The sequence below is a fragment of the Kogia breviceps genome, chromosome 12, assembly GCF_026419965.1.
Source record: "Kogia breviceps isolate mKogBre1 chromosome 12, mKogBre1 haplotype 1, whole genome shotgun sequence".
NCBI lineage: Eukaryota > Metazoa > Chordata > Mammalia > Artiodactyla > Physeteridae > Kogia > Kogia breviceps.
In genome coordinates, this window is record NC_081321.1 from 91,891,855 (window position 1) to 91,918,185 (window position 26,331).

The 26,331-nt window shown below is 53.6% G+C and overlaps 1 protein-coding gene across 2 annotated transcripts in view; it reads right to left on the reverse strand.

The window, feature by feature from the left end:
- Positions 1–10,009: 10,009 nt before the first annotated feature.
- MYH9 (myosin heavy chain 9) overlaps positions 10,010–26,331 on the reverse strand; it is a 92,793-nt gene continuing 76,471 nt past the window's right edge. For both annotated transcript variants that reach the window (XM_059080760.2, XM_067010120.1), the window contains exons 25-41: positions 24,717–24,888; positions 23,605–23,817; positions 23,280–23,424; positions 21,875–22,081; positions 21,534–21,638; positions 21,140–21,292; positions 19,744–19,992; positions 17,984–18,196; positions 17,624–17,836; positions 17,175–17,336; positions 15,962–16,090; positions 14,643–14,731; positions 14,434–14,557; positions 13,927–14,135; positions 13,160–13,268; positions 12,883–13,055; positions 10,010–11,568 (exon numbers count right to left, since the gene is read on the reverse strand). In XM_059080760.2, coding sequence (XP_058936743.1) covers positions 11,451–11,568; positions 12,883–13,055; positions 13,160–13,268; positions 13,927–14,135; positions 14,434–14,557; positions 14,643–14,731; positions 15,962–16,090; positions 17,175–17,336; positions 17,624–17,836; positions 17,984–18,196; positions 19,744–19,992; positions 21,140–21,292; positions 21,534–21,638; positions 21,875–22,081; positions 23,280–23,424; positions 23,605–23,817; positions 24,717–24,888 — 2,783 coding nt within the window. In that variant the 3' untranslated portion in view covers positions 10,010–11,450. The remainder of the gene's footprint in view (positions 11,569–12,882; positions 13,056–13,159; positions 13,269–13,926; positions 14,136–14,433; positions 14,558–14,642; positions 14,732–15,961; positions 16,091–17,174; positions 17,337–17,623; positions 17,837–17,983; positions 18,197–19,743; positions 19,993–21,139; positions 21,293–21,533; positions 21,639–21,874; positions 22,082–23,279; positions 23,425–23,604; positions 23,818–24,716; positions 24,889–26,331) is intronic.

Below are 26,331 nucleotides of genomic sequence, written 5' to 3' on the forward strand. Positions count from 1 at the left end.
TCCCCCTCATCTACTCTGGAACACTGCAGTGAGCAGGTCTTTTGCACCTACTTCATACATGAAGAAACAGGCTGGGAGAGGTCATGGGACATGTCCAAGGTCATGCACGCAGCAAGGTGGAAACTGAATCGGAAGCCAGACCTCTGACTCTGACCCCTGGACCTTTTCTAACACACCACACCGCCTCTCCTAAGGGGCATCCGGGGGATGTCAAAATATATCAAGAGCGGTGCAAATCCGTGCGGGTGGTTCTTCTCCCCCTGGCTGGCCCGGAAGCCCCAGCTCTGCAGGCACTGCTCTTTGCCCCCAGGCTTTGGTTCGTGCCACCACCCCGCCCTCCAGTTCCTTGCCCTTATGGGTCCTTCTGTCTTCCTGGAAAGGGACTGTAGCCATGGATGCTCCCCCCGCCCCCAGGCCCTGATGCAGTGCCAACACCCAGGAGGTGCTCAGTGAACTTGGGGTTCTCCTCCCCTCCTCCCCCGGCCCCAGCCCAGCTCCCTGCTCTCCACCCTCCTGGGAAAGGCTGTCCTCAGAGCCCCTCAAAAGTGAGATCCTCCCTCCTGAGCCCCGGGAGCCTGCACAGGCTGCCTGAGTGGAGCGGGTGGGAGGCATGCTGCATCCCCCCCAGGCCAGCTGACAGGGTCAGAGGGGAAAGTGCATTTCCTGCTGGGCCCCTGAGGAGCCTCGTCCCTCAGAGAGGCCGCTGGGTCTCTGCACAGGAGCTCCTGCGGAGAGGGGGAAGGGACGGGGGAGGAAGGGGGGAGGAGGAGGAGAAGGGGAGAGAGAGGAAGGCAGGCATGGAGAAGAGGAAGGACAGGGCAGAGGGGAAGGGAGGCAGAGGGGGTGGGAGAGAGAGAGAAAACGAGGCAGAGGCGAGAACCAGAGACAGAGGGTGACAGAAGATTGGAGAGCATGAGATGCAGAGAGGAAGAGGCGGGAGAAAAGCGGCCGAGAAACAGGAGAGGGAAAGCACGTTAGAGACAAGTAGAAAGAGGTGTGAGAAAAAGACAGAGAGGCTTAGACAAAGACCAACAGACGGGCAGGAACTTCCAGAGACCAGGCAGACGAGGCCCCGAGGAAACACTTGGATTTCCCACACCTGGCAGATTTTCTTGGGGGTTTTCTTTGTGTCTGTGCTGTGAGGCTTCAGGCCCCGGGCCAGCACCACATCGAACTGCCCAATGAACATCAGCGTCATGACCACTGATGGCCTGATGGGTACCGGCCCAGCCATAGAACTTGGAGGAAGCTGGCTGGGCCCGGGGAGAAGTGGTCAGCTCCCCACAAGTCATGGGGAAGAGTCCCTCTGGGGCCCTGACTTGTAACAGACTCTTGGGAAAGCCCCTGCCCACCCTCCCCCAGGCGCATCCAGAAATTCTTTCTTTTTTCTTTTCTATTATAGTTTATTACAAGATATTGACTATAGCTCCCTGTGCTATACAGTAAGACCTTGTTGTTTATCTCTTTTATGTATAGTAGTGCGTATCTGCTAATCCCAAACTCCTAATTTATCCCTCCACACCCCTCCCCCTTTGGTAACCATAAGTTTGTTTTCTATGTCTATGAGTCTCTTTCTGGTTTGTAAATAAGTTCATTTTTATCTCTCTCTCTCTCTCTCTTTTTTTTTTTAGATTCCACATATAAGTGATATCCTTTCTCTTTCTCTGTCTGGCTTACTTCACTTAGTATGATAATCTCTAGGTCCACCCATGAAATAATGCAAATGGCATTATTTCATTCTTTTCCATGGCTGAGTAATACTCCATTGTATATATAAATACCACATCTTTATCCACTCATCTGTCGATGGACATCTAGGTTGCTTCCATGTCTTGGCTGTTGTAAATAGTGCTGCAAAGAACACTGGGGTGCGTGTATCTTTTCAAATTAGAGTTTTCTCCAGATATATGCCCAGCAGGGGTATTGCAGGGTCATATGGTAACTCTATTTTTAGTTTTTTAAGGAACCTCCATATTGTTCTCCATAGTGGGTGTACCAATTTACATTTCCACCAACTGTGTAGGAGGGTTCTTTTACCTCCACACCCCCTCCAGCATTTATTATTTGTAGATTTTTTGATGATAGACATTCTGACTGGTGTGAGGTGATACCTCAGTGTAGTTTTTTTTTTTTTTTTTTTTGTGGTACGCGGGCCTCTCACTGTTGTGGCCTCTCCCGTTGCGGAGCACAGGCTCCGGACGCGCAGGCTCAGCGGCCATGGCTCACGGGCCCAGCCGCTCCACGGCATGTGGGATCTTCCCGGACCGGGGCACGAACCTGTGTCCCCTGCATCGGCAGGCAGATTCTCAACCACTGCGCCACCAGGGAAGCCCCTCATTGTAGTTTTGATTTGATTTATCTGATAATTAGTGACGTTGAGCATCTTTTCATGTGCCTGTTGGCCATCTGTATTTCTTCTTTGGAGAAATGTCTAGATCCTCTGCCCATTTTTTGATTTTTTTTTTTTTTATTGAGTTGTATTAGCTGCTTGTACATTTTGGAAATTAATCCCTTGTTTGTCCCATCGTTTGCAAATATTTTCTCCCATTCTATAGGTTGTCTTTTTGTTTTATTTATGGTTTCCTTTGCTGTGCAAAATCTTTTAAGTTTAATTATGTCCCATTTGTTTATTTTTGTTTTTATTTCCTTTACTCTAGGAGACAGAACCAAAAAATATTGGTGCAATTTATGTCTGAGTTGTTCTGCCTATGTTTTCATCTAGAACTTTTCTCATATCAGTCTTACATTTAAGACCGGATCTTAGAGGAAATGCTTTCAGCTTTTCACCATTGAGCATCATGTTAGCTGTGGGTCTGTCATATATGGCCTTTCTTATGTTGAGGTAGCTTCCCTCTATGGCCACTTTCTGAAGAGGTTTTATCATAAATGGATGTTGAATTTCATCAAAAGCTTTTCCTGCATCTATTGAGATGATCATATGGTTTTGTTTTTTTTGTTTTTCTGTTTTTTGCGGTACGCAAGCCTCTCACCGCTGTGGCCTCTCCCATTGCGGAGCACAGGCTCTGGACGCGCAGGCTCAGCGGCCACGGCTCACGGGCCCAGCCGCTCCGCGGCACGTGGGATCTTCCCCGATCGGGGCACGAACCCGTGTCCCCTGCATCGGCAGGCGGATTCTCAACCGCTGCGCCACCAGGGAAGCCTGATCATATGGTTTTTATTCTTCAATTTGTTAATGTGGTATAGCACACTGATTGAGTTGAAGATACTGAAAGATCCTTGCACGCCTGGGATTAAATCCCACTTGATCATGGTGCATGATCCTTCTAATGTATCATTGGGTTTGGTTTGCTCGTCTTTTGTTTAGGATTTTTGCATCTATGTTCATCAGTGATATTGACCTGTAATTTTCTTTTTTGGTGCTATCTTTTTTTTTTTTTTTTTTTTTAATGGTACGCGGGCCTCTCACTGTTGTGGCCTCTCCCATTGTGCAGGCTCAGTGGCCATGGCTCACGGGCCCAGCCGCTCTGCAGCATGTGGGATCTTCCCAGACCGGGGCACGAACCCGTGTCCCCTGCATCGGCAGGCAGACTCTCAACCACTGCGCCACCAGGGAAGCCCTTTTGGTGCTATCTTTGTCTGGTTTTGGAATCAGGATGATGGTAGCCTCATAAAGTGAGTTTGGAAGTGTTCCTTCCTCTGCAATTTTTTTGGAATAGTTTCAGAAGAATAGGTGTTATGGTGCCTTCTAAATGTTTGGTAGAGTTTACCTGTGAAGCCATCTGGTCCTGGACTTTTATTTGTTGGGAATCTTAAAATTAGTGATTCAATTTCAGTTCTTGTAATTGGTCTGTTCATATTTTCTATTTTTTCCCAGTTCAGTCTTGGGAGATTATACCTTTCTAAGAATTTGTCCATTTCTTCTTGGTTGTCCATTTTATTGGCATATAGTTGCTTGTAGTAGTAGTCTCTTATGGTCCTTTGTATTTCTGCGGTGTTGGTTGTTTTCATTTCTAACTTTATTAATTTGATTTTGATTTGATTTGATTGATCTCCCTTTTATTCTTGATGAGTCTGGCTAAAGGTTTATCAATTTTGTTTCTCTTTTTCAAGAACCAGCTTTTAGTTTCACTGAACTTTTCTATTGTTTTTTTAGTACCTATTTCATTTATTTCTGCTCTGATCTTTATGATTTCTTTCCTTTTACTAACTTTGAGTTTTGTTTGTTCTTCTCTCTGTAGCTGCTTTAGGTGTAAGGTTATTTATTTGAGACTTCTCTTGTTTCCTGAGGTTAATCTGTATTGCTATAAACTTCCCTCTGAGAACTGTTTTGCTGTGTCCTTAGGTTTTGGATCATCGTGTTTTCACTTTCACTTGTCTCTAGGTATTTTTTGATTTCCTCTTTGATTTCTTCAATGATCCAATGGTTGTTTAATAGCATATTGTTTAGCTTCCAGATGTTTGTGTTTTTTGCAGTTTATTTCTTGTAGTTGATTTCTAATATCACAGCGTTGTGGTTGGAAAAGATGCTTGATATGATTTCAGACCCAGCATGTGATCTATCCTGGAGAAAGTTGCATGAACACCTGAAAAGAATGTGTATTCTGCTGCTTTCAGATGGAATGCTCTATAAATATCAGTTAACGCCATCTGGTCTAATGTGTCATTTAAGGCCTGTGTTTCCTTATTAGTTTTCTGTCTGGATGATCTGTCCATTGGTGTAACTGGAGTGTCAAAGTCCCCCACTATTACTGTGTCACCGTCAATGTCTCCTTTTATGTCTGATAACATTTGCCTTACGTATTGAGGTGCTCCTATCTTGGGTGCATAAAAATTTACCATTGTTACATCTTCTTCTTGCATTAATCCCTTGGTCATATGTAGTGTCCTTCTTTGTCTCTTGTAACAGTCTTTATTTTAAAGTCTATTTGGGGACTTCCCTGGTGGTCCAGTGGTTAAGTATCTGCCTTCCAATGCAGGGGACGTGGGTTCGGTCCTTGGTTGAGAAACTAAGATCCCACATGCCGCAGTGCAACTAAGCCCGCGTGCCACAACTAGAGAGAAGCCTGTGTGCCACGACAAAGAGCCCATGCACCACAACGAAAGATCCCACATGCTGCAATGAAGATCCCGTGTGCCACAATTAATACCCGACACAGCCAATAATAAACAAATAAAATTTTAAAAAAATAAAGCCTATTCTCTCTGATATAAGTATTGCTACTCCAGCTTTCTTTTGATTTCCATTTGCATGGAATACCTTTTTCCATCCCCTCACTTTCAGTCTGTATGTCTCTAGATCTGAAGTGGGTCTCTTGTAGACAGCATATATATGGGTCTTGTTTTTGTATCCATTCAGCCAGTCTATGTCTATTGGTTGGAGCAATTAATCTGTTTACATTTAAGGTAATTATCAATATGTATGTTCTTACTGCCATTTTGTTATTTGTTTTGGATTTGTTTTTATAGGTCTTTCTTTTCCTCTTTCCTCTTTTGTTCTCTTATGATTTGATAACTATCTTTAGTGTTGAGTTTGGATTCCTTTTTTGTGTGTATATCTATTATAGATTTTTCGTTTGTTGTTACCCTGAGGTTTTGGTATAGCATAAAATCATTTTAAGTTTCTGATCTCTTAATTTCAAATGCATTTTAAATATCCTGCATTTGTACTCTCCTCCTACCACAATTACTGGCTTTGATATATTTGTACGTGAATGATTTCCTACCTTTAATATATGTTTGCCTTTACTGGTGAGCTTTTCCATTCATAATTTTCTTGTTTCTAGTTGTGGACTTTCCCCATAGAAAAGTTCCTTTAGCATTTGTTGTAAAGATGGATTGTTGGTGCTGAATTCTTTTAGCTTTTGCTTGTCTGTAAAGCTTTTTATTTCTCCATCAAATCCAAATGAGAGTCTTGCTAGGAAGAGTATTCTTGGTGGTAGGTTTTTCCCTTTCATCACTTTAAATATATTGTGCCACTACCATCTGGCCTGCAGAGTTTCTGCTGAAAAATCAGCTGATGGTTTTTTGTGGTTTTTTTTGCATTACGCGGGCCTCTCACTGCTGTGGCCTCTCCCGTTGCAGAGCACAGGCTCCGGACGCGCAGGCTCAGTGGCCATGGCTCACGGGCCCAGCCTCTCCGCGGCATGTGGGATCTTCCCGGACTGGGGCACAAACCCGCGTTCCCTGCATCGGCAGGCGGACTCTCAACCACTGCGCCACCAGGGAAGCCCCAGCTGATGGTTTTATGAGGATTCCCTTGTATATTATTTGTTGCTTTTCCCTTGTTGCTTTTAATATTTTCTCTTTGTCTTTCATTTTTGTCAATTTGATTACTACACGTCTCAGCATGTTCCTCCTTGGGTTAATCCTGTATGGGACTCTATGCACTTCCTGAACTTGGGTGACTCTTTTCTTTCCCATGTTAGGGAAGTTTTCAGCTATTATCTCGTCAAATATTTTCTGAGGCCCTTTCTCTCTCTTCTTCTTCTATGACCCCTCTAATGCAAATGTTGGTGCATCTGACATTGTCCCAGAGATCTCTTAAACTGTCTTCATTTCTTTTCATTCTTTTTTCTTTATTCTGTTCCACAGCAGTGATTTCTACCACTCTGTCTTCCAGATTACCGATTCATTCTTTTGCCTCATTTATTCTGCTATTGATTCCTTCTAGTGTATTTTTCATTTCAGTTATTGTATTCTTCAACTCTGTTTGGTTGTTCTTTATCTTTCCTAAAAATTCCTTGTAACTTCTAGCTCTGTTCATCCATTCTTTTCCCAAGTTCTTGGATCATCTTTACGATCATCACTCTGAACTCTTTCTCGGGTAGCTTGCCTATCTCCACGTCACTTAGTTCTTCTTCTGGGATTTTATCTTGTTCCTTCATCTGGAACATATTTCTTTGCTGTCTCATTTTGTTTAAATTTCTGCTTGTATTTTTATGTATGTAGTGGGTGAGTTACGTTTCTCAACCTTGGAGAAGTGGCCCTCTATAGGGGATGTCCCACCAGTATACTCCCCTCTCATCACCCAAGGGCCAGGAACCAGCTGGTCCTAGGGTAGATTCCGAGTGTGTATGTGCACGCAGTTCCACAGGCTGCAGGATTGTAGTTTCTTGCTTCTGGTGTCTGCCCCCTGGTGGGTGAGGCTGGTCTAGATCCTTGTGCAGGCTTCCTGGTGGGAGGGGCTGGTACCTGCCCACTGGTGAGTGGAGCTGGGTCTTGGCCCTCTGGTGAGCAGGGCTGTGTCTAGGGGTGTGTCTAGAGATGGCTGTGGGCTCAGGAATTCCTTAGGTAGCCCGTCTAAAGACAAGGTGGCTCTGTTTTCCTGCCCTGTTTGCTGTTTGGCCTAAGGCGTCCCGGCACTGGGATGAGGCCAGGTCTCGGGCCAAAGACCTGAGACGTCTGCCTCCAGCCAGAGTTCACGTAGGTGAACATTCCCTGCTATGTCCGCCACCAGGTCTTATGACCCCAGAGAGAATCACAGCTGCCCCCGCCTCCCCAGGAGACCCTCCAAGACCAGCAGGTAGGTCTGGCCCAGGCTCCTACGAGGTCACTGTCTTTGCCCTGAGTCCCAGTGTATGCCAGACCTTGTGGGCACCCTCCAAGAGTGGAGACTGTTTCACTCAGCCCTGTGGAGCTCCTGCAATCAAGCCCCACTGGCCTTCAAAGCCAAACTATCTAGGGGCTCCTCCTCCCGATGACAGGCCCCTACGCTGGGGAGCCTGGCATGGGGCTCAGAGCTCTCGCTCCTGTGGGAGAACTTCTGCAATATAATTCTTCTCCAGTTGGTGAGTCACCCACCCGGCTGAGATGGGTTTTAGTTATATCTCAAGTGCACCCCTTCTACTATCTCACTGTGGTTTCTCCTTTATGTCTTTGCATGTATAATATCTTTTTTTGGTAGATTCCAGTCTTTCTTATGGATAGTTGTTCAGCAGTTAGTTGTGGTTTTTGGTGCGCTCATGAGGGGAAGTGAGTTCAAGGTTGTTCTGTTTCACCACCTTGTCTCCCTTCCATCGGTCCATCGATTTGTAATTATCCATATGCCCGTCCTTTCATTTCCATTAGTAATCAAGATTTCACTGATAAACTAATCTTTAAAAACTGACTCTTCCAATACCAGAAGTCACAGTGGTGTCACTGGCAAAGCCCACTGGGGTCCCCAGGAAAAATAAGATGGAATCTAGGTGATAAGTTCTACCCTCTTCTTTTGTGATTAGTCTAGTTTCACTTGCCTATAGATGGCCCTGTGCAGTGACCTGGCACCGAACACATTGGATTAAGGTTCTCAGCACAGAACCACTGCGCCAGACACTTGCCGGCCATGTGCAGAAGCCAGCTTTTGTGTTCGTAACCATAGTCTGGGTGGAAGATTTGGAATTGTTTGGAAAAATAAGCAACTGGTCAGAATTAGGGATGAGGAGGTCTCTAATGCCACCAGTCAAAGACCAGTGGGAAAGTTGACAGCACAGTGGTTGCAAGTGAAGAGGTGAGCATATGCTGGGACCATGGTGAACGGTCCACCTCAGGGGCCAGCAGTGAGGAGGGATGACCAAGAGTAATGAAAGAGAGGCTGGGAGGAGGAGGGGCATTAGCAAGCTTCAGCCTCCACAGAGCATGTGGGCAGCTGGAGAGGGAGCAAAGACCCTCTCCTTTCCACAGGGGACTTTGGAATCAGCAGCCCCTGGGCTCTCATGCTCATGCATGGTGGGTGGTCAGGCAGCCCTGGGGACTGCACCCCCTTGGTGGGCAGAGGTTGGCACCTGGTCCAGTACTTCCCCTGCACAAGGTGAACAGTCAAGCCAGAGGACCTTAAGCGGGGGAGAACTGATATTTGTTGGGTCCTGTAGTGGGTTAAATGGATGCTCCCCCCCCGCAAAAAAATGTATGTCCGTGACCTAATCTCTGCAACCTGTGATTGTGACCTTATGTGGAAAAGGGTGTTTGAAAATCCTTTAAGTTAAACATCTTGAGATCAACAATGATTATCTAAGTGGGCACTAAATCCAACAACTAGCATCCTTATGAGAGACACACAGAGAGACAACAGAGTAGGGGGAGAAGGCCACGAAAAGACGGAGGCAGAGATTGGAGTGATGCAGCCACAAGCCAAGGAAGGCTGAAGACACCACAAGCTGGGAGAGGTGAGGAAGGCCCCCCGCCCAGAGCCTCTAAGGGAGTGTGGCCCTGCTGAAAGGAAGCAGCACCCCAGGCTCCGGCGCTGGCACCCACCCGCCTCTCCCATCACCTCCTGCAGCTCCCTTCCCAGGGCCCGAAAGTGCACCTGCTCGGAGGCTGGACAGGTCGGCTGCTGGAGGCCCGGCAGGTGTCCTGTCTAGGAGCCCGCAGCTCTCCCTAGCAATCGGGCCAGCCACACAGTGGCCCCGAAGTTCCGCATGCAGACCTGCTGCCCGAGTCCACACCTTGAATCAAGTGGGCACCAAACCCCTTCTCTAAGGAGAGCCTTTTCCTGCCTCCCCTCCTGCCTGCAACTGCAGGGACATCTGTCTCCCCTGCCCTCGCACTCCCAGCGCCTGGCAAGGGGCCTGGTCTATGCTCAGCCTTTGTTCCAAGAATGAAGAAGGAAGGAATAAAGGCTCTGACAGTCCTGTGAAGAGCCCCTGCCCCAGTACCCACAGGCCTCGGCACCGACTCCCTCATTCCCCCTTCTGTGGCACCTGGGATGAATCTCCACAGGGCAGGCTTTGCCTCGTCTGATGACTAAGAAAGCTTCTGGAAGTTAGCGCCTGGGCCTTGTATCTCTATCCCCCAGGCCAGCTCAGTGTCAATCACATAGTAGGTACTCAGTAATCGAAAGGAACCAAGATTTATGAGACACTCTTAGCATCCTTGCCGGCCTGCCTTTCTGCATGACTGTCACTCCCTACTGGAGCCCGTGCCCCAGCCGTGCTGCATTCCTGGAAGCTTCCAGAAACTGCACAAAGTAGGTGCCTGCTGCAGAAGCAGAGCACAGTCCCTTCCAGGTGGCCCAGGTACAGTCCCTTCTAGGCCACCTGCTCCGGCGCAGAGACACCCCCAGACACATGGCTCATAGCACAAGGTTCTCTTTATTGTGACACTCAGTGGAAAACATCTGTAAACCAGCTCACTGTAGTGGTGACGGCTGCAACCATGCTATAAGGCACTTCCATTATATAAAAAAAGGGCAGGGGTGGGAGTTCTGTTCACTCCCTTGTGACAGCAACTGGGACCTGAATTCAGAGCTTTTTAGGCATATGTAGCATTTATATATCTTCATGATTTCTTGAGAGTTTGTTTCCTTAAAACAAACAAAAAAATGCCTTCTTTGCCATAAGGAAGTCTAAATGCAGCATATACAAAACAGTTAGGAATACAGGGAAATTCAGCCACCAGTATAGACCAGTGTAGGACAAGCTACTCTCTTCTAGACGTGGTTCCAAAGGAAAGGCAGTGATAAAGACTTGGAATTTTACCATTTATTACAGTTAGAGGGAGGAAAGACAAGGTTTTTTTTTTTTTCTTCTAAAAATATCTGTGCAGATGGCAGAGTCTTGAATTATACCGAGTCAACGGTGCAGGTCAACTACCCTCGGGCCCCAGTCCTGGAGTAGGTTCGAGATCACCTGGCCCTTTCCACTGCTCTGGTGTCAGGCTCGGGACAAGTCCCTTAACCATTAAATATATTTGGTCCCCAAGAGTGCTGGGAGAGGCCACTGCTGGCCTCTCCAGCTTGGCCCCTGGGCCCTGTGTTCTCAGCCCAGAAGCCCTGCTGCAGCAGGGGCGGGCTGCCCTCAGCAAAGGAGGGAGAGGGGTCATCATTGCACTTGAGACGTTTCAGAATCAGGAAGGTGACAGGGGCGCCGCCCGGCAGGGGTGGGGAGGAACGCCCCTCCCTCCCCGCACCAGCTTCCCGTGCCCTGCACAGAAGCGGACCCCCTGCGCCTGCTCATGCCGGACCACCCAGAGCCCATGGGAGTGGGGGGGCCGCTGGGGCAGAGGGAGTGAGGTCACCGTGTGTGATTGCCAACAGCAGAGAAGGGAGCGGGTGGCGGGGGCGGGGGGAAGGTGACAGCTCTTCCGGGGCATCGGGCTAGCAAAACTCCTTAGTCTGAAGAAAAATAGATTCGTAGAAAACTCTCTTGCCCACCCCCGGAGGCCTGCCCTCCTCACCTCACCATCTTGTGCTTTTCGGCAAGGGAAGGGGCGGAGATCCTGCTGGTCGGTCACTCTGTTCCGGGGCCAGGGCCCAGGACCCTGACTCTTTGGTATTAGATTCCGGGGGGCGGGGGGGCAGGAGGGGCTGCAGCAGAGGAAGCCGGAACGCCCTTCAAGGAGGCCTGGGGGGATGGGCGGGGAGGTGAGGCCTGAGGTCCCCTGGCCTGGGGGCACGAGGTGGGGTCACGGTCACAGCAGTCCCAGGAGGGAGGAGGGGTGCTGCAGGGGCTGTGGGAAGGGGAAGCCGAGTCGGTGCTGTCGTCCGTCTCGGGCAGCAGGAGAGGAAGAGGTTGTCACTCGGCAGCTTTGGCCTCAGCCCCGTCGGCTTTGCCGTCCACCTCCTCATCCGAGCAGTCGCCGGCACCTTTCCGGGCCATTCGGCGGGGCACCACAAACGGCAGGTCCCCACGCCTGGAGGCAGAGGCAGCGGTCAGCGGGGCTGGCCAGGAGGCCGCAGTTCCGCTCATGTGTTTCAAAGTGACCTTTAGAGGGAAACTAGCTCCTGACATCCCAAGGGGAGAACCAACCGGGGTGGGGGTGGGGGGGTGCCTCCGGGGACACAAGCCTCCAGCGGGGACAGGAGGGCTGTCCCCTCCTGCCCCACCGGCCTGAAGCTTCCCACTTTCACCCAAAACACTAGCACAAAACACTAGCACGAAACGGTCAGGTAGTGGGGGTTGATTAAAAGGGGGGAGGCACAAGTGCAGATGCAGCTGCCTCTGCAAAATGCCACCCTCTGATCACACTCAGTCCCAAACAGGTGAAACTAAGAGACACACATGACTGTGTACAGCGTACAAACACAGGAGTCTCCTTCCGGTCCTGGCTAAGAAAATCGATATCACACACTGACTAGACTGTCTGCTCTTGTTGCTTTTACGCTTTAAAAAAACGATCGCTGGGAAAAGGAGGTAAGCGGTGAAAATCTCGACCACAAAGACCCTCTGTCTCAACCATTTCATGCTGCCTGAACGTGACACTCCTTTTTTGAGAATCGCCAAGCAGCCCTTTCCATTGGTTCAGAGTTAGAAGATGCCCGTATTCACCCAGCACCTAAAGCTGTGCCAGGGACCGGCCAGGTTGCCTCAAGCAACTCCTAGTTGACAAAACCTGAGAACATTCTCATCAGGTTTAGCGCTGCGACAGGAACAGACTCTTCAGGCAGGACGGGAATAAATGACCCGGAGAGTTTATTTTAAGGGCCACGTTAGGACTTCCCTGATGGCGCAGTGGTTGAGAATCCACCTGCCAATGTAGGGGACACGGGTTCAATCCCTGGCCCGGGAAGATCCCACATGCCGCGGAGCAACTAAGCCCGTGTGCCACAACTACTGAGCCCACGTGCCGCAGCTACGGAGACCACGTGCCTAGAGCCCGTGCTCTGCAACGAGAAGCCACCGCAATGAAAAGCCCGCGCACCACAACTAGAGAAAGCCCGCGCGCAGCAACAAAGACCCGGCACAGCCATAAATAAATAAATAAGTAAATTTTTAAAAAAACAAAAAAAAAGGCCGGGCTACAGCCCAGGAGGCAAGGAGAACGAGGAAGGGCTCTCTGACCGGCACTTTCTCAGCGTCATTAAGCACCTGGCTCACTGACATCTAGCTGAGAAAAGTGACCGAGTTTATAGGAGGCTCGTTTTCCGAATTCTGCTCTTCAGGACAAACTAACTTTTTGAAGGAGAAAGGGTCCTGCGAAGGGGCGGGTGGGGCCGGCGGGGCTCACCTGAGCTTGTTCTTGAGGGAGCTGACCTCGCGGTTCATGGCGTCCGCGGTCTCCGTGGCATCCTCCAGCTCGCGCTGCAGTTTCCGGCGGGAGGCGTTAGCCCGCTGGGCCTCTTCCTCGGCCTCCTCCAGCTGCCGCTTGAGCTGCTTCAGGCGGGTGGATGCCTTGTCCACCTGCGGAGACGCGTGGCCAGGGGCCCCGGTCACGACCCCACATGCCTGCGGCCCTCCCGCCCTCAGCCGCCAAGGGGCGGGGCCCTGCTCCGCCGCCAACACACCTGGTCCTTGTACTGCTCGGCGTTTCTCCGCTCATCATCCACCTGCAGCAACACGTCCTTCAGCTTCTTCTCGGCCCGACGCACCTGCTTGCAAGCCGCCTGGCGCTCCCTGAAAGGCATGAACACAGAGGCTCAGGGGGGCACCCTCTTTCAGAAGGTCTGGCCGACAAATCCACAGGCCACCCATTCCCGGGCCTCACTGGCACTTCCCCTGATGCTAAGGTAGACCGTCTTCACTGAACACTCTTACGAAGGCACTGGGATTAGCCCCATTTCACAGATAAGGAAACTGAGGTTCAGGGAAGGGAACTGACACATCTCAGAGAGCACATATAAATCTAGGAAAAAGAGGACTTCCCTGGCGATCCAGTGGTTAAAGACTCTGTGCTTCCAGTGCAGGGGGCATGGGTTCAATCCCTGATCAAGGGAACTAAGATCGCACATGCTGCTCAGTGCAACCAAAAAAAAAGCTAGGAAAAAGGAAGATTGACCCCCATTACCCCCCAAAGAAGTCTCAGTCTTGCTGAGCCCACAGATGGGCTGCCCAGGTGGGTGGGAACCCCACCTCTCTGATTCAGCCCTCAGAGAGTCATCAGGCTCCCCAACTTTAGACGTGGGCTGTGGGTCATATTCAAACTCCACAAGCCCCATCAAAAGGCCCCAGGGAAAGGGATGAGAGCCCCGTCAGGATGGGGGGAGACAGTCTCAGGAATGGGCACACAGAGGAGCCGGCAGATGGTGCCAGGTGACGGGCGAGGGGCACCCACTTGGTCTCGTTGTCCAGCTGCTCCTCCAGCTGTGCGATCTTGGCCTCGAGGGCGGTGATGGAGGCCTTGTACTTGGACTTGACAGTGCCCTCCATCTCCTGCAGCTTGACCTTGAGCTCCTTGTTCTGGCGCTCCAGCTGCTGCCGCGCGTTCTCGTTCTTCTGGGCATGGCTGCGCTCCAGGTTCAGATCGGTGTTGATCTGGTCGATCTGTGGGAAGAAGGGCTGGTGACCTTGAGGAAGGCGGGGATCCCGGCTGGGGGCAGAGGAGGGGCAGCTGGACCCTGCAGGGCCCCTGATCACTAGGCCTTCCCACGAGAGGGACCTGCTCAGCGTGAAGGGTCCAGAAGCCGCTCAACAACCGAGAGACAGGAGCCAAGGAGCCAGTGCAGGCACCAGGACGTTATCCCCTAAGAATCAGAGGGTGGCCGCCTCTGCCTCTGCCACTGGGGAGGCCCACTCGCGTCACCGAGGGGGCCCTGGTGCGGAGAGAGCCCCGGCCGCTCACCTGCAGGTTTGCCTTCTTCAGCCTGTCGTTCACCAGCTCCGTGTTGCCCTGCTCCTCCTCCAGCTCCTCCTCCAGCTGTGCGATGCGGGCCTCCAGGCGCCGCTTCTCCTCCAGCGCCAGGGCACTGGGGATTTGGGGGGGGAGGGTAGGTGAGAGGGGCCGAACCAGAGCGGGGACCCCCACACCCGCTCACGCTCGCGCCGGCTCACCCTTTGCCGCTGCTGTTGGCCATCTCGTCGGCCAGCTCGTCCCGCTCCTGCTGGGCCTGGCGCTTGGCACGCTCGGAAGCTGCCAGCTCCTGCCACGGGAACCCGGAATGTGACCCGCTGGGGCCGCCCGCAGCCAACAGCCCTCCTCTGTTCCCGGTACTCTGAGCCCCTGGTCCCCTCTTCCCAAACTCCTTCCCAGGCCTGCCTCCTCCATGAAGCCCGTTCCCAGGAGCCCCTCTGAGATCACAGCTTAGGAACCGTATGATTACACAGCCCCCATATCTAAGCGCTAAGAACTAAGCCAGGGCTTCCCTGGTGGCGCAGTGGTTAAGAATCCGCTGGCCAATGCAGGGGACACGGGTTCGAGCCCTGGTCTGGGAAGATCCCACATGCAGCAGAGCAGCTAAGCCCGTGCACCACAGGTACTGAGCCTGCATTCAAGAGCCCGCGAGCCGCAACTACTGAGCCCGTGAGCCGCAACTACTGAAGCCCGCGCACCTAGAGCCGTGCTCTGCAACAAGAGAAGCCACCGCAATGAGAAGCCCGCGCACCGCAATGAAGAGTAGCCCCCGCTCACTGCAGCTAGAGAAAAGCCTGCGCACGGCCACGAAGACCCAACGCGGCCAAAAATAAAAATAAATAAATAAATAAATAAACAAATAAGTAAAAAAACTGAGCCAGGTGCCGGGGATGTTGCCATAAACAGGAAATCATCCTGGCCTGACGGGATGCTGGTCCCTCTACCTTCCAGGCAGACAGGAAGCAGGGGCGACAGGACAAAGACGTGAGTTAAGGCCACAGCGCGGGGCTCTGAAAGCCGGCGGGGGGCAAGGGCTTCCCCCTGAGGGTGAGGCGGCCTCACCGGAGACCCACGTGTGCAGGAGGGCACAGCCGGTCTGGTCAGGGCAGACGAGGAGAGCCTGGATGCCTGGCCCAGCTAGGAGCAACTGGGCAGCCAGCATCCTCAAGGCAGAAGACTGCCTAGAGCCTGGGGAACGCTTTCACAACCTGCCTCGTGTGAGGGACAAGGCCGCCTAGGGGACACTTAGCGCCCTAAGCCTCTGGGAGGGACCCCTCCTCGCCAGGCAGCAAGTCACCGGTGGTGATTCAGGTCACCCAGGAGGTGACGATTCAATTCACACACACGTTCTAATCACACCAGGGAGCCTTGTTACTTCACGAAACCCCGAGGGGCAATTCTTTCAGAAAGCAAGAACCACAGCGGCCCATTGCTGGAGCTTGGCCCATTCTTCCAGGTCGCCCGGGTGGCCCAGGCGGGTGGGTGGAGGCCCCAAGCGCCCCGCTCCGGCCCGGCCCACCTCCTGCAGCTGCATCATCTCGGCCTCCATGCTCTTCAGCTTCTTCTCGTTCTCCTTAGCCTGCGCCAGGGTCTCCTCGCGGGAGGCGCGGGTGTCCTCCAGGTCCCGCATGTAGTCCTTCATGTGGGCCTGAGGGCAGGGGGGAGAGGCTTGGTGTCGCAATCCCACCTCGCCCGTGTGCCCGCACCCCCGCACGGGGACACCCCGCCAGCAGGGACCGACGGCTGGGCCTCAACCTGAGGCCACATTCAACCAACATAGCTATAGAAGGGCAAAACAGTAAAGACACATCTTCCCTTTATCCTATCCCATCTTCACATGCTTTTTAACTGTTAGGACTTACAAAGTACACCTGCGGCAGCATGGGAGGGTATCAGTCCAGCTATGTTTTTGTCTACTTTCTACCACCTCCTGTTGATTTGGATCCCGCGCTCCGGTGCCATCCCCACTGCACCAGGTCGGCGGCCACCTGCCCGGTTAGTCCCGGCAACATGGCGCGGTCATATGTCCTTCGTTCACTGGTGATTCGTTTTAACTCTGAAGATCTTGGGGAATAGTTGTGGTTTTTTTTTCCTTTTGCAGATAAATCCCAAATTGGGATTCCCCAGGCCAAAGGATATAACCCTTGCTGGGCACAGCCAAGTGGTACCAGGTAGAGCGGCCACCGCAATGAGAGCACCTATGCCCTACGACCTCACAGACACCAGCGTTGACACTCGTTCTCATTGTCGCCGGTTTGCTGGATGCGCTGGAGCATCTCAGAGCTGGTTTTTTAAACTTATTATTCTTTCATCACTGATGAGGCGAAGTACGTGTTCTGTGCTCCGGGCTGCTTCTCTGAACAGTCAGCCTGGAACCTTCCACAATTGTCCGTTAAGGCTGAGATGGGTCACGTGTGGTTTATTCTAGAAATCTGCCACTAAGTGACTGTAATGCCATTGCATTTCTAGGTTTACACTTATTTTTTTCTTTGTTTAAGGCACTCACAGACAACAATCTTACTGCAACTTTGCTTCTGACTAGTCTGTTTCTGCTCGGCTTCTGGGTTTCCATCTGTGACACGGAGCTAAAGGCACCCGAGACCTTCCTCGGGGAGGGCAGGCAAGGTGGCACTTCCCAGCATTCATCGGCCACCCCACTAGTGTCCCAGCCCCGTGCTGAGCCCGGTGCTGCCGTGTGCAGCCGGATCTGGTTTGGTCCAGCCTGAGCTCACCTGCAGCTTCCGCAGCTGCTTGATGGCTTCGTCCCGGTTCTTGTTGGCCGAGTCGATGTGGGCCTCCAGGTCCTTCAGGTCCATCTCCAGCTTCTTCCGAGCAGCCACGGCCATCGAGCGCTGCTTCCTCTCATCCTCCAGCTCAGCTTCCATCTCCCGCACCTGGGGAGATGTCGACGGCTCAGGAGGCCGGACGGAGCCAGCTCACGGCCCAGGTGGGCTTGGTCCAGTCCCGTGGCGTCCACGGGGTGGCCAGGGGCAGTGAGGACTCCTGATCATATAACCCTAGTAGAGGGGGTCGCTGACCCCCAGGCAGAGGGTTGCAGGGTGAGGACGTGGGAGGGCATCATCCGGGGGCTCCCGCAGTCCCGGCGGAGGGAGAAAGGAGCCCCCAGAACCCGGGGCTCCCTGCCCGCCTCCGCCCAGGGGAGCGCGAGCGCCGCCCGCACCTGTCTGACCAGCTGCTTCTTCTTCTCCTCGCTCTGCTCGTCGCGGCCCTGCAGGTCCCGCTCGAACTGGGCCTTCATGGCCTGCAGGTTCACCTCCAGCCGCAGCTTGGCATCCTCGGTGGCCTGCAACTCGTCCTCCAGCTCCTCGAGCTGGGTCTTCATCTCCTCTACCTGCTGCTCCAGGGCCCGCTTAGACTTCTCCAGCTCGTGGACCTGCCGCCGAGGGGGCGCGGTCAGGAGCAGAGGGGCACGAGGCCCCCAGGTCCCCAGGCTCCGTGTCCGTGAGCCCCTCATCCTCCCCGCCCTGAGGTCATCTCCCTCCCCCACCCCCACCCCCGACCCTGGGGCTCGGGGACTCACGCTCTTGCCGACGTCGTCCTTGGAGCTCATGAGGTCCTCCATCTCTGTGCGGAGCTGCTTGTTGAGCCGCTCCAGCTCTGCTTTCTGCTCCACGGCCTCCTCCAGAGCCCGGGCCAGAGACAGTGCCTTGGTCTCCTTCTCCCGGGCCTCCGCCTCTGCCCGGTCGCGCTCCTCCGCGTACTTGGCGGAGACGGTCTTCTCCTCGGCCAGGAGCTGGGAGACAGGCGGGCACCATGAGGCTCGAGCAAGCGCCTCTCAGAAAGAGCTCAGGGGGCTTCCCTGGTGGCGCAGTGGTTGAGAGTCCGCCTGCCGATGCAGGGGATGCGGGTTCGTGCCCCGATCTGGGAGGATCCCACGTGCCGCGGAGCGGCTGGGCCCGTGAGCCGTGGCCGCTGCGCCTGCGCGTCCGGAGCCTGTGCTCCGCGACGGGAGAGGCCACAGCGGTGGAAAAGAAAAAAAAAAAAAAAAAAAAAAAAAGAAAGAGCTCAGGGCCTGCTGGCCTCTGGCAGGGGAAGCAACTGGGCCCGAACCTCCTGGGGAAGGAGGGTCCCCGGGGCCAGGTCTGGGGGGAGGGGGACCCAGGAGAGCCGCGAGCCCTCTGCTTCCGATTGCGACACGTGCTGTGCAGTGTGTCCTCGTAAGCAGACGAACGTGGAGATGGCCTCTGCCACAACCCATTAGAGTCTGTGTAACTTTTATCACTTAGTAACCAAGGTCCTTTATGACACTCAGTGCCCCTTCCAGGACAACCCACAGGAAGTAAATATTTCACCCTCAGGACCCGGAAAGCCCCTGGTTTTCCTGAATGACTGGTTGGTGTTTACCTTGAAAAGAATGTGAATCTGGCTGCTCGGAGGCGCGAATCCCTCGGGGCCCTCCTCCAAGGATGTGAGGCATCTTTTCCCTGCGCTGGCCCACCCTCACCCTATCATCTTATTTCCCCCCTTCCCCTTCCCTTTGCTTCAGCACCTCTTTATTCCATGGACTTATTATTATTATTATTATTTTTTTTTTTTTGCGGTACGTGGGCCTCTCACTGCTGTGGCCTCTCCCGTTGCGGAGCGCAGGCTCCGGACGCGCAGGCTCAGCGGCCATGGCTCACGGGCCCAGCCGCTCCGCGGCACGTGGGATCCTCCCAGACTGGGGCACGAACCCGTGTCCCCTGCATCGGCAGGCGGACTCTCAACCACTGCACCACCAGGGAAGCCCCATGGACTTATTTCTTAAATGGGCCAGATAGGAAACGCTTTAGACTTTGCACGTGTGACTTCAGACTTTGCGTAAACTGCTACGTTAGCACAAAAGCAGCTGTAGTGACAGCTGTGCTCAATACCTCTGTCCACACAGGCAGTGGGTGCCCTCGGCCAGTTTGCCAACCCTCTGCTTTCTTCCATTTTTCTATCCCACCCCACTGTCTGCGTCTCGGTAAGCTGCCTCAGATCTCCTGGAGTAAGCAAGAGTTATGAACGTGTAAAGAAAAATTCTAATTAGAGAAGATTCGAAAAACATAAAAAACCAAGAAAGGGGAAAAGTTGCGCCCAAACCCATCGTGTGAAGACACCCAGTTCTGAGCGCTTTCTCTCCAGGTGCCTCAATGAGCTGGAACCCGGGAGGGCCCTCTGAGCGCCTGCCCCTCAGGGCCTCCTCCCGAGCTGGGTGACGGTGAGCCCGGGCCGGGCTGACGGACAGAGGCCCCTGCCCGAGGCAGGGTGTCTGCAGAGGGGAGGACACGAGGCGGCGGCAGCGCCGACAACACCCACCTGGTCGAACTTCCTCTGCTTCTTCTCCAGGTTGGAGACGCTCTGCCGCTGGTGGTCCAGGTCCACGAGCAGGTCATCCAGCTCCTGCTGCAGCCGCGTCTTTGTCTTCTCCAGCTTGTCGTAAGCGGCCACCTTCTCCTCGTAGCGCTGGCTCAGCCCCTCCAGGTCCTTCTGGAGCTTCCTCTTGGCCTCCTCGGCCGTCTCCAGGCACCCCACGCCATCCTCCACCTTCTTCCTCATATCGGTGACCTGGGCGGGAGGCAAGGGGTAAGGAGGCACCCAGCACGGCACCTGCTAGGGTAACATGGCCGCACGTGGGACGGCTGGAAGCTGGCCTGCCACCTGCCAGCGGAGGAATGGGGCACCAACCTAGTTACGGAGACGGCTCCCCCAACCACTTCCCGCTCCCTCTGGGGCCAGGGAAATGGAGCTTCTGCAGAGGGCAGGTGCCTAGCGCATGGAGCCCAGGGGAGGCGGACACCGCAGATCAGCTTGGGAAGGCCTCTCAGTTGTTACCTGCACCAGCCGCTCGTACCAAGACGGAGGCCTACAGTGGGAAGCCTCCTTCCCTCCCCTCCCCTCCCCCAGGCAGCAGCCTGGTGCCCCCTGCCTGCAGGCGTCCGTCTCGCAGCCCCCTCCTCACATCTGGACACACAGCTGCCACCGTGCACATACTCCCTACCGCCACCCAGGTGTGGAACTGACCCTGTACCCTCCCCGACCTGGTGCAGATCTTCTGGCACATTTAAGTCCTAAGACAGGATCCGGAAGAGGGCCCTTGGTCTATCTTTGGCCCCAGACCCTTTCAGAGTCTAGAGAAGACTATGACCTCCTTCTGAGAACGAGGTCTTAACATGCATAAAGCAAAATACGTAGGATTACCAAGAAACCAATATAGAAAAGTGCAGTTGTCGGGTGTTTCTTAAGACTGTGGTTCAGTAACCATCGTGCTTCTTTATCAGCACAGCAGATAGCAAGCTCCTGAGTAGCTAGGAGCACGATGACCTTCCCAAAGCCTGGCCTCAGCTCGGACACGATGACCGGTGGTTTCTACTGAACAGGCCACCGGCACTGCTAGGGCCACGGCTTGTTACCTACGTTCATAACAGAAGAAAATGCCGAAGGCCAGCTGGAGATTGGTGAAACGAAGATGTACGTCTCCTCCACCCAAGTTCATAGATTCCTAAATCCTCCTTGGGGACCCCAGGCATGAGCCCTTGTCTGGGGAGGGCAGGAGCGCCCCCAAGGGAAGGTGTGCAGCTCGGGGAGGCCTGGGTTGGACCCAGCAGCAGGGCTGTGCTCTGGAGTCCAGGTGGGCGCCCCGCCAGAAGCTCCTCAGCCTGCAGGCTCCAACCCACAGCTCCCTGGGGTGTCTTGCAGGGAGCCAGCTCCGAACCTGGGCGTGGAGGGTGGCGATCTGCTTCTCGAGGTTCCGCTTGGCCTCCTCCTCCTCCTCCAGCTGCTCCTTTAAGGAGTTCTTCTCATCCTCCACCTGCTTCAGCTTGGTGCTCAGACTCAGCTTTTGCCGGTTCTCCTCCTGCAGGAGCTCCTACTCCGAGGACAAGGAGGGCAGGGGCTCAGGACCCGCAGCGTCGGGGCCTCGCGGTCCCCATACCCTTGGTGGAAGAGGGGAGCAGTCCCTCGGATTCAGGGGGTGGCCAGCAGAGACCTGGCAAGGAGCCAGGAGGACGCAGAGAGCCCGTGGATGCAGGGGAGGATGCTCTGAGACAAAGACCCAGAAGCCTGGCAGCTAATGCCGTGCGGGCACTGGGACCCGTCGCCGCCCTGACCTGCGTGTCCTGCAGCTGTGACTCCAGAGTGGAGAAGTCCTTGGTGAGCTTGCTGGACTTGCTGTCCGACTGGGTGAGAAGACCCGTCACGTTGTCCAGCTCGACCTGTGCACGGACGGGAGACAAAGCCCCGTGAGCTCAACCACGACCGCTTGGGCCCCTCCTCGGCTCTCTTGGCCACGCTGGACCTGAGTCACAGGCTGAACCCGAGGCCTCGCAGACTGAGCCAGGTGGCGGAGACAGAGAGAGAGAGAGAGAGAGAGAGAGAGAGAGAGAGAGAGAGGAGAGCAGGAGCCCTGGCGATGTGGGCCAGGACCGAGGAGGTGTGACGGAGGCCTCACCTGCAGCTTGGAGACCTTGTCGGCCAGCTCCGTGCGCACGCGCTCCCCCTCGGTGAACTTGACCTGCAGCTCCTGAAGCTGGGCCTCCACCTTCTTGCGCTTGTGCTCGGAGTCCCCCTTGCCCTGAAGCAGCACCTTCACCTCGTTGGCCAGCTCCCCTCGCTCATTCTCCAGGGTCTGCTTGGCCTTCTCAAGGTTGGCTTTCACCTGGCAGCGGGGAGAAAAGCGAAGACGTGAAAGGGGGCACCCGTGACGATCCAGACCCAGAATCGGCTGCCTCTGCGGCAAAAACGACACTGGGCCAAGTCCAGGGGATGCCGAGCTGGCGAGGGCCCCAGACTCGGAAGGCTCGGGCCTGATGTGAACTCAGCAGCCAGAAGGGGCCGGACACCCGGCACGCGGGCTCCGCCAGATCTCAAACCATCCCCGCCCGGCCTCCCACACGGGCTTCAGGGAGCATCCAAGGGCAAGATGTCATCATTGCTGATGTTAAGATTTTAGCGCTGTTATTACAGAATGAAGGAAATCATAATTGTTCATAGTTAGACTTCCAGGAAAGCCTCTTGAAAATCTGATGTTCAAAGTAACACAGTCATGTTCTTCCAAACAACATAAAAGCCGAGTTTACAGAATAAACACGACAATCCCAATCTGGTCCTACCGGGCCGGCCACAGCATCACGGGCCAGTCCAAGGGTAAACTGGACCCAGCGTGAATGCAAAGTCACTTTGGGTGAACACAGCTAAAGGACCGGGCAAGGCTTCAACCTGCCCAGAACCAGGTGGAAATTGAAGGTAGACAGGTAGACACGGCAGGTTTCTGAAAATACTGTACAGGTTGCCATGTGGAAGAGCCTCTGCCGGCTCGGGCTGCCACCAAGGGTGGCCGTGAGCTGGAGGCCACGGGATGCAGGACTGGTCTTGTTCAGGAACTGTCCGGCCACAGCTGCCTGGCCGAGAAACCAGCTGGGGTCAACATCCCCACGGTTCTCCCACAAAGACTCCAACTGACCACCTGTTGGGGGTGTTCTAGAGAAGGGACGGGCTTCAAAAAAGGGGACCCTGACGGCCCTCTGAAAAACTCAGTTTCAGAGTCGCTCCAATTCCATGACATTTTCTGGTCTGGCAGGTTGATGACCAAGATAATGGGAATGAGAATAAATGATTCTTGAACAACTTACCGAGCCCTTACTACCTACGTGCCTCACATATTACCAACTCCAACTCTCACATTAACTGTATGACACGGGCTATCATCAGCCTCCCTTACAGACGGGGAAACTGAGGCACAGAGGGACCTATATCCCCAAGTCACACAGCCACGAAGGGCTGGAGCCTAGACTCTGCAAGGGCCCCCCTGACGGTGGCAGAGCCTCACGGAGCCGGTCCTGGGGAGGCCCACGCACCCGCTTCGTCTGCTCCAGCTGCTCTGCCAGCTCCTCCACGGCCTGCGAGTGCTTCTGTCTCATCTCCTGGATCTGGGCCTCGTGGGTCTTTGCCTCCTCCTCAAGGGTCTTCTTCAAGATGTTCACTTCCTGTTCACGTTTGGACCTGGACAGAGAAACGCCCTCAGGAGGGAGGCCAGGGATCCAGGGGCGATGCTGGCCTGGGGCTCTTCTGTGGCAGCGTGTGCAGAGACTTGGGGTCCACCCCTCCCAGGCCACAGCCTCCCGTTCCCTGCACCACCACCCCTATCCCTCAGTGGCGGGGGCAGTCAGTCCCAAGACACACCTGAGCTCCTGCTGGGCAGCCGTGGAATCCAGAGTGTCCTCCAACTCTGTTTTCAGAGCCTCCAGCTCTTCCCCGAGGTCCCGTTTCTGCTTCTCAGCTTTATTCCTAGCAGCACGCTCAGACTCCAGGTCTTCTTGGAGTTCAGAAATCTGAGATTCCAGCTCCCGGATTTTCTTTAGGGCCATGTTCTTCTGGGCCGCTTCTTCTTCCACTCTGCCAAAGAGAGCAACATCAGGATGAGGTCACTGTCACCTACAGAGAGCAGAGTCTGCAGAAAATGCTTTAGAGAGGTGCAGCCAAAGCCACTTCTGGCAGTCATAATCATGGCCCTTAGGAGCTCTTCTCAGCAAAAACATCTGATGCATCCAGAAGACTTAGCGCTATTCCACTTTGAGAATTCAAAAACCTCACAGAAGAATCATTTCATTTTCCAAATTAAGATTCAGTCCTTTAAACATTAAAAAAAAAATGAAATGTTAACTGAAAAAAAAAAGGAAATAGGGTTTCCCTGGTGGCGCAGTGGTTGAGAGTCCACCTGCCGATGCAGAGGACACGGGTTCGTGCCCTGGTCTGGGAAGATCCCACATGCCGCGGAGCGGCTAGGCCCGTCGATGATTACAGCAACTAAGTAGAAATACAAATGTGCTCCAGACTTTGGGTGATAATGATGTTTTGGGTGATAATGATGTGTCAGTGCACATTCATGAATTGTAACAAATGTATCACTCTTGTGGGGGAGGTTGCTAATGAGGAGGGCTGTTCACCTGGGGACTTGGGAATTCCCTGTAACTTCTGCTCAATTTTGTTATGAATCTAAATATGCCTGGAAAAATAAAATCTATTTTCAAAAAGCATGCCTGTAGCCACAAAATTTTAAAAAGGAAAGGAAAGAATTGCTATGATTGGATGACTAGGGTTGTGGATGATTTTTGGGGGGGATTACAAATGACAGAGAAGCCTTAGCCTGCACTTTTAGTGAACAGAAGATGTTTTGTCATTAATTAGCTTCCAAGACAACAGCGGAGCGCGTGCCCGCAGTTCACTGATGCACCGAGAACCACGGCAGGGAGCACGCTGAGAGTGCGGGCACTGGCTGATGCTCTGGCCCTCACCTGGCCAGGGCAGCCTGAAGCTCCTCCTCTTTCTTGGCCAGCTGCATCTTGAGCTCAGCAATCTGAGCCTGCAGCTCAGCGATCTGGTCACTGAGGTCCGTGGAGTCTCCCTCTAGCTTCCGGCGGGTCTTCTCCAGCTCCTGACGCTGCTTCTCCTCTCTTCGCAGGCGCTCTGAGAAGGAAGAATGGAGAGATGCGAACAGACCCCTCAGTGACTACAGAGCTGTCTTTGTCTTCAAATCTTACATAAAATGCCAAATATTTGTTACAAAACATCTGTGCTGTTTAAATGATCACGATTCACACTCACACCCAACCCCTGGATGAAGGGAAAGAACGTCACCATAAGCTTCCAAGTCCTTGTCTCTCCAACCCCACCCACTGACCCTTCCCACCAAGGGAACTATTTCCCCAAAGTTCATGTTTACAGTTCCCTCGTTTCCCTTTGAGGCTCCACCATGTCTGCCTCCCTAAAAATTATAACGTTTAGTCTTGCATGAATCTGAACTTACATTAGGGATCTGTCCTATATGAATTCTATGGAGACGGTACAGTGGGGCCAGAGTCCAATGGGCTTTACAACTCCTGTTACGACGTCACCTAGGCGATGTCCTTACCTCTCTGTGTCTCACCTGAGGAGTAAGGCTATAAGACAAGCTACTTCCTTAGGCTGTTGGGAGGCTCAAATGTGTTGGTATCTGAAAGCACCTGGAACCGTGCCTGCCCATAGAGTGTGTGCAGTAAGGGCTGGCGACTCTTATTCCTCATCTTGCCTTTGTCGCTCAACATTAAAATCTTGAGATTTAGCAACGTGTCACTGTAATCGACCCGTTTGGACTTCTGTCTGTGTATTCCACCATATGAACACACCACAACTTATCTGTCTATCCTACAGCAGATGGGCACTTGTAGGATAGATGGGCACAGCCTACAGCTGTGTGCCCTCCTGAGCCACGATGCTGTGAGCGTTCTTGCCCGTGATTCCCAACGCACACGGACAAGAGGGATGGGTTGCAGGCAAAGCTTCAACCTCACTAGGCACGGGCAGATTGTTCCCCGAAACCGTCTACCAATTTATACTCCCACCGGCAGCGTCTGTGTGTGTTCTGACTGTTCTACATCTTTGGCAGCCCTTGTTAGTGTCAAACTTTCACGTCTGCCAATCCAGCAGGCCTGCTGCTCCAAGACCTCCTGGATGATGGAGTCTTTCAGACTATTCCCAGGTGAAGAGATCTCTGTGTCAGGACGTCTCTTCCCCTTGATGGTCTGAACACCTTAACCCAGGAGGGGCCAAGAAACCAAGATGGGAAAATTCTCCTAGCGACCAGCCCAGATGGTTTCAGCCCTACGTCCACCGGGCACTGACAACTGCCGTGCGCACCGGGTGCCCCACGTCTCCACAGAGGGAGCAGTGGTTTCCGGCTGGAGCTCAGAGCCCCCCTGGGGGTCTGGGCTCCCCTTGCCTCCTGTTCCACTCCTCTCAAGGGGCAGGCGGACACGGGGTCCCTAGACAGCACAGACCTGGGCTTGTGCCCTCCTCCTAGCCACCACGGATCCCAGGGCACAGGGAGACGGAGGCGTGATCTGTCTCCCTGCCCCACGTGAAGCAACGGCT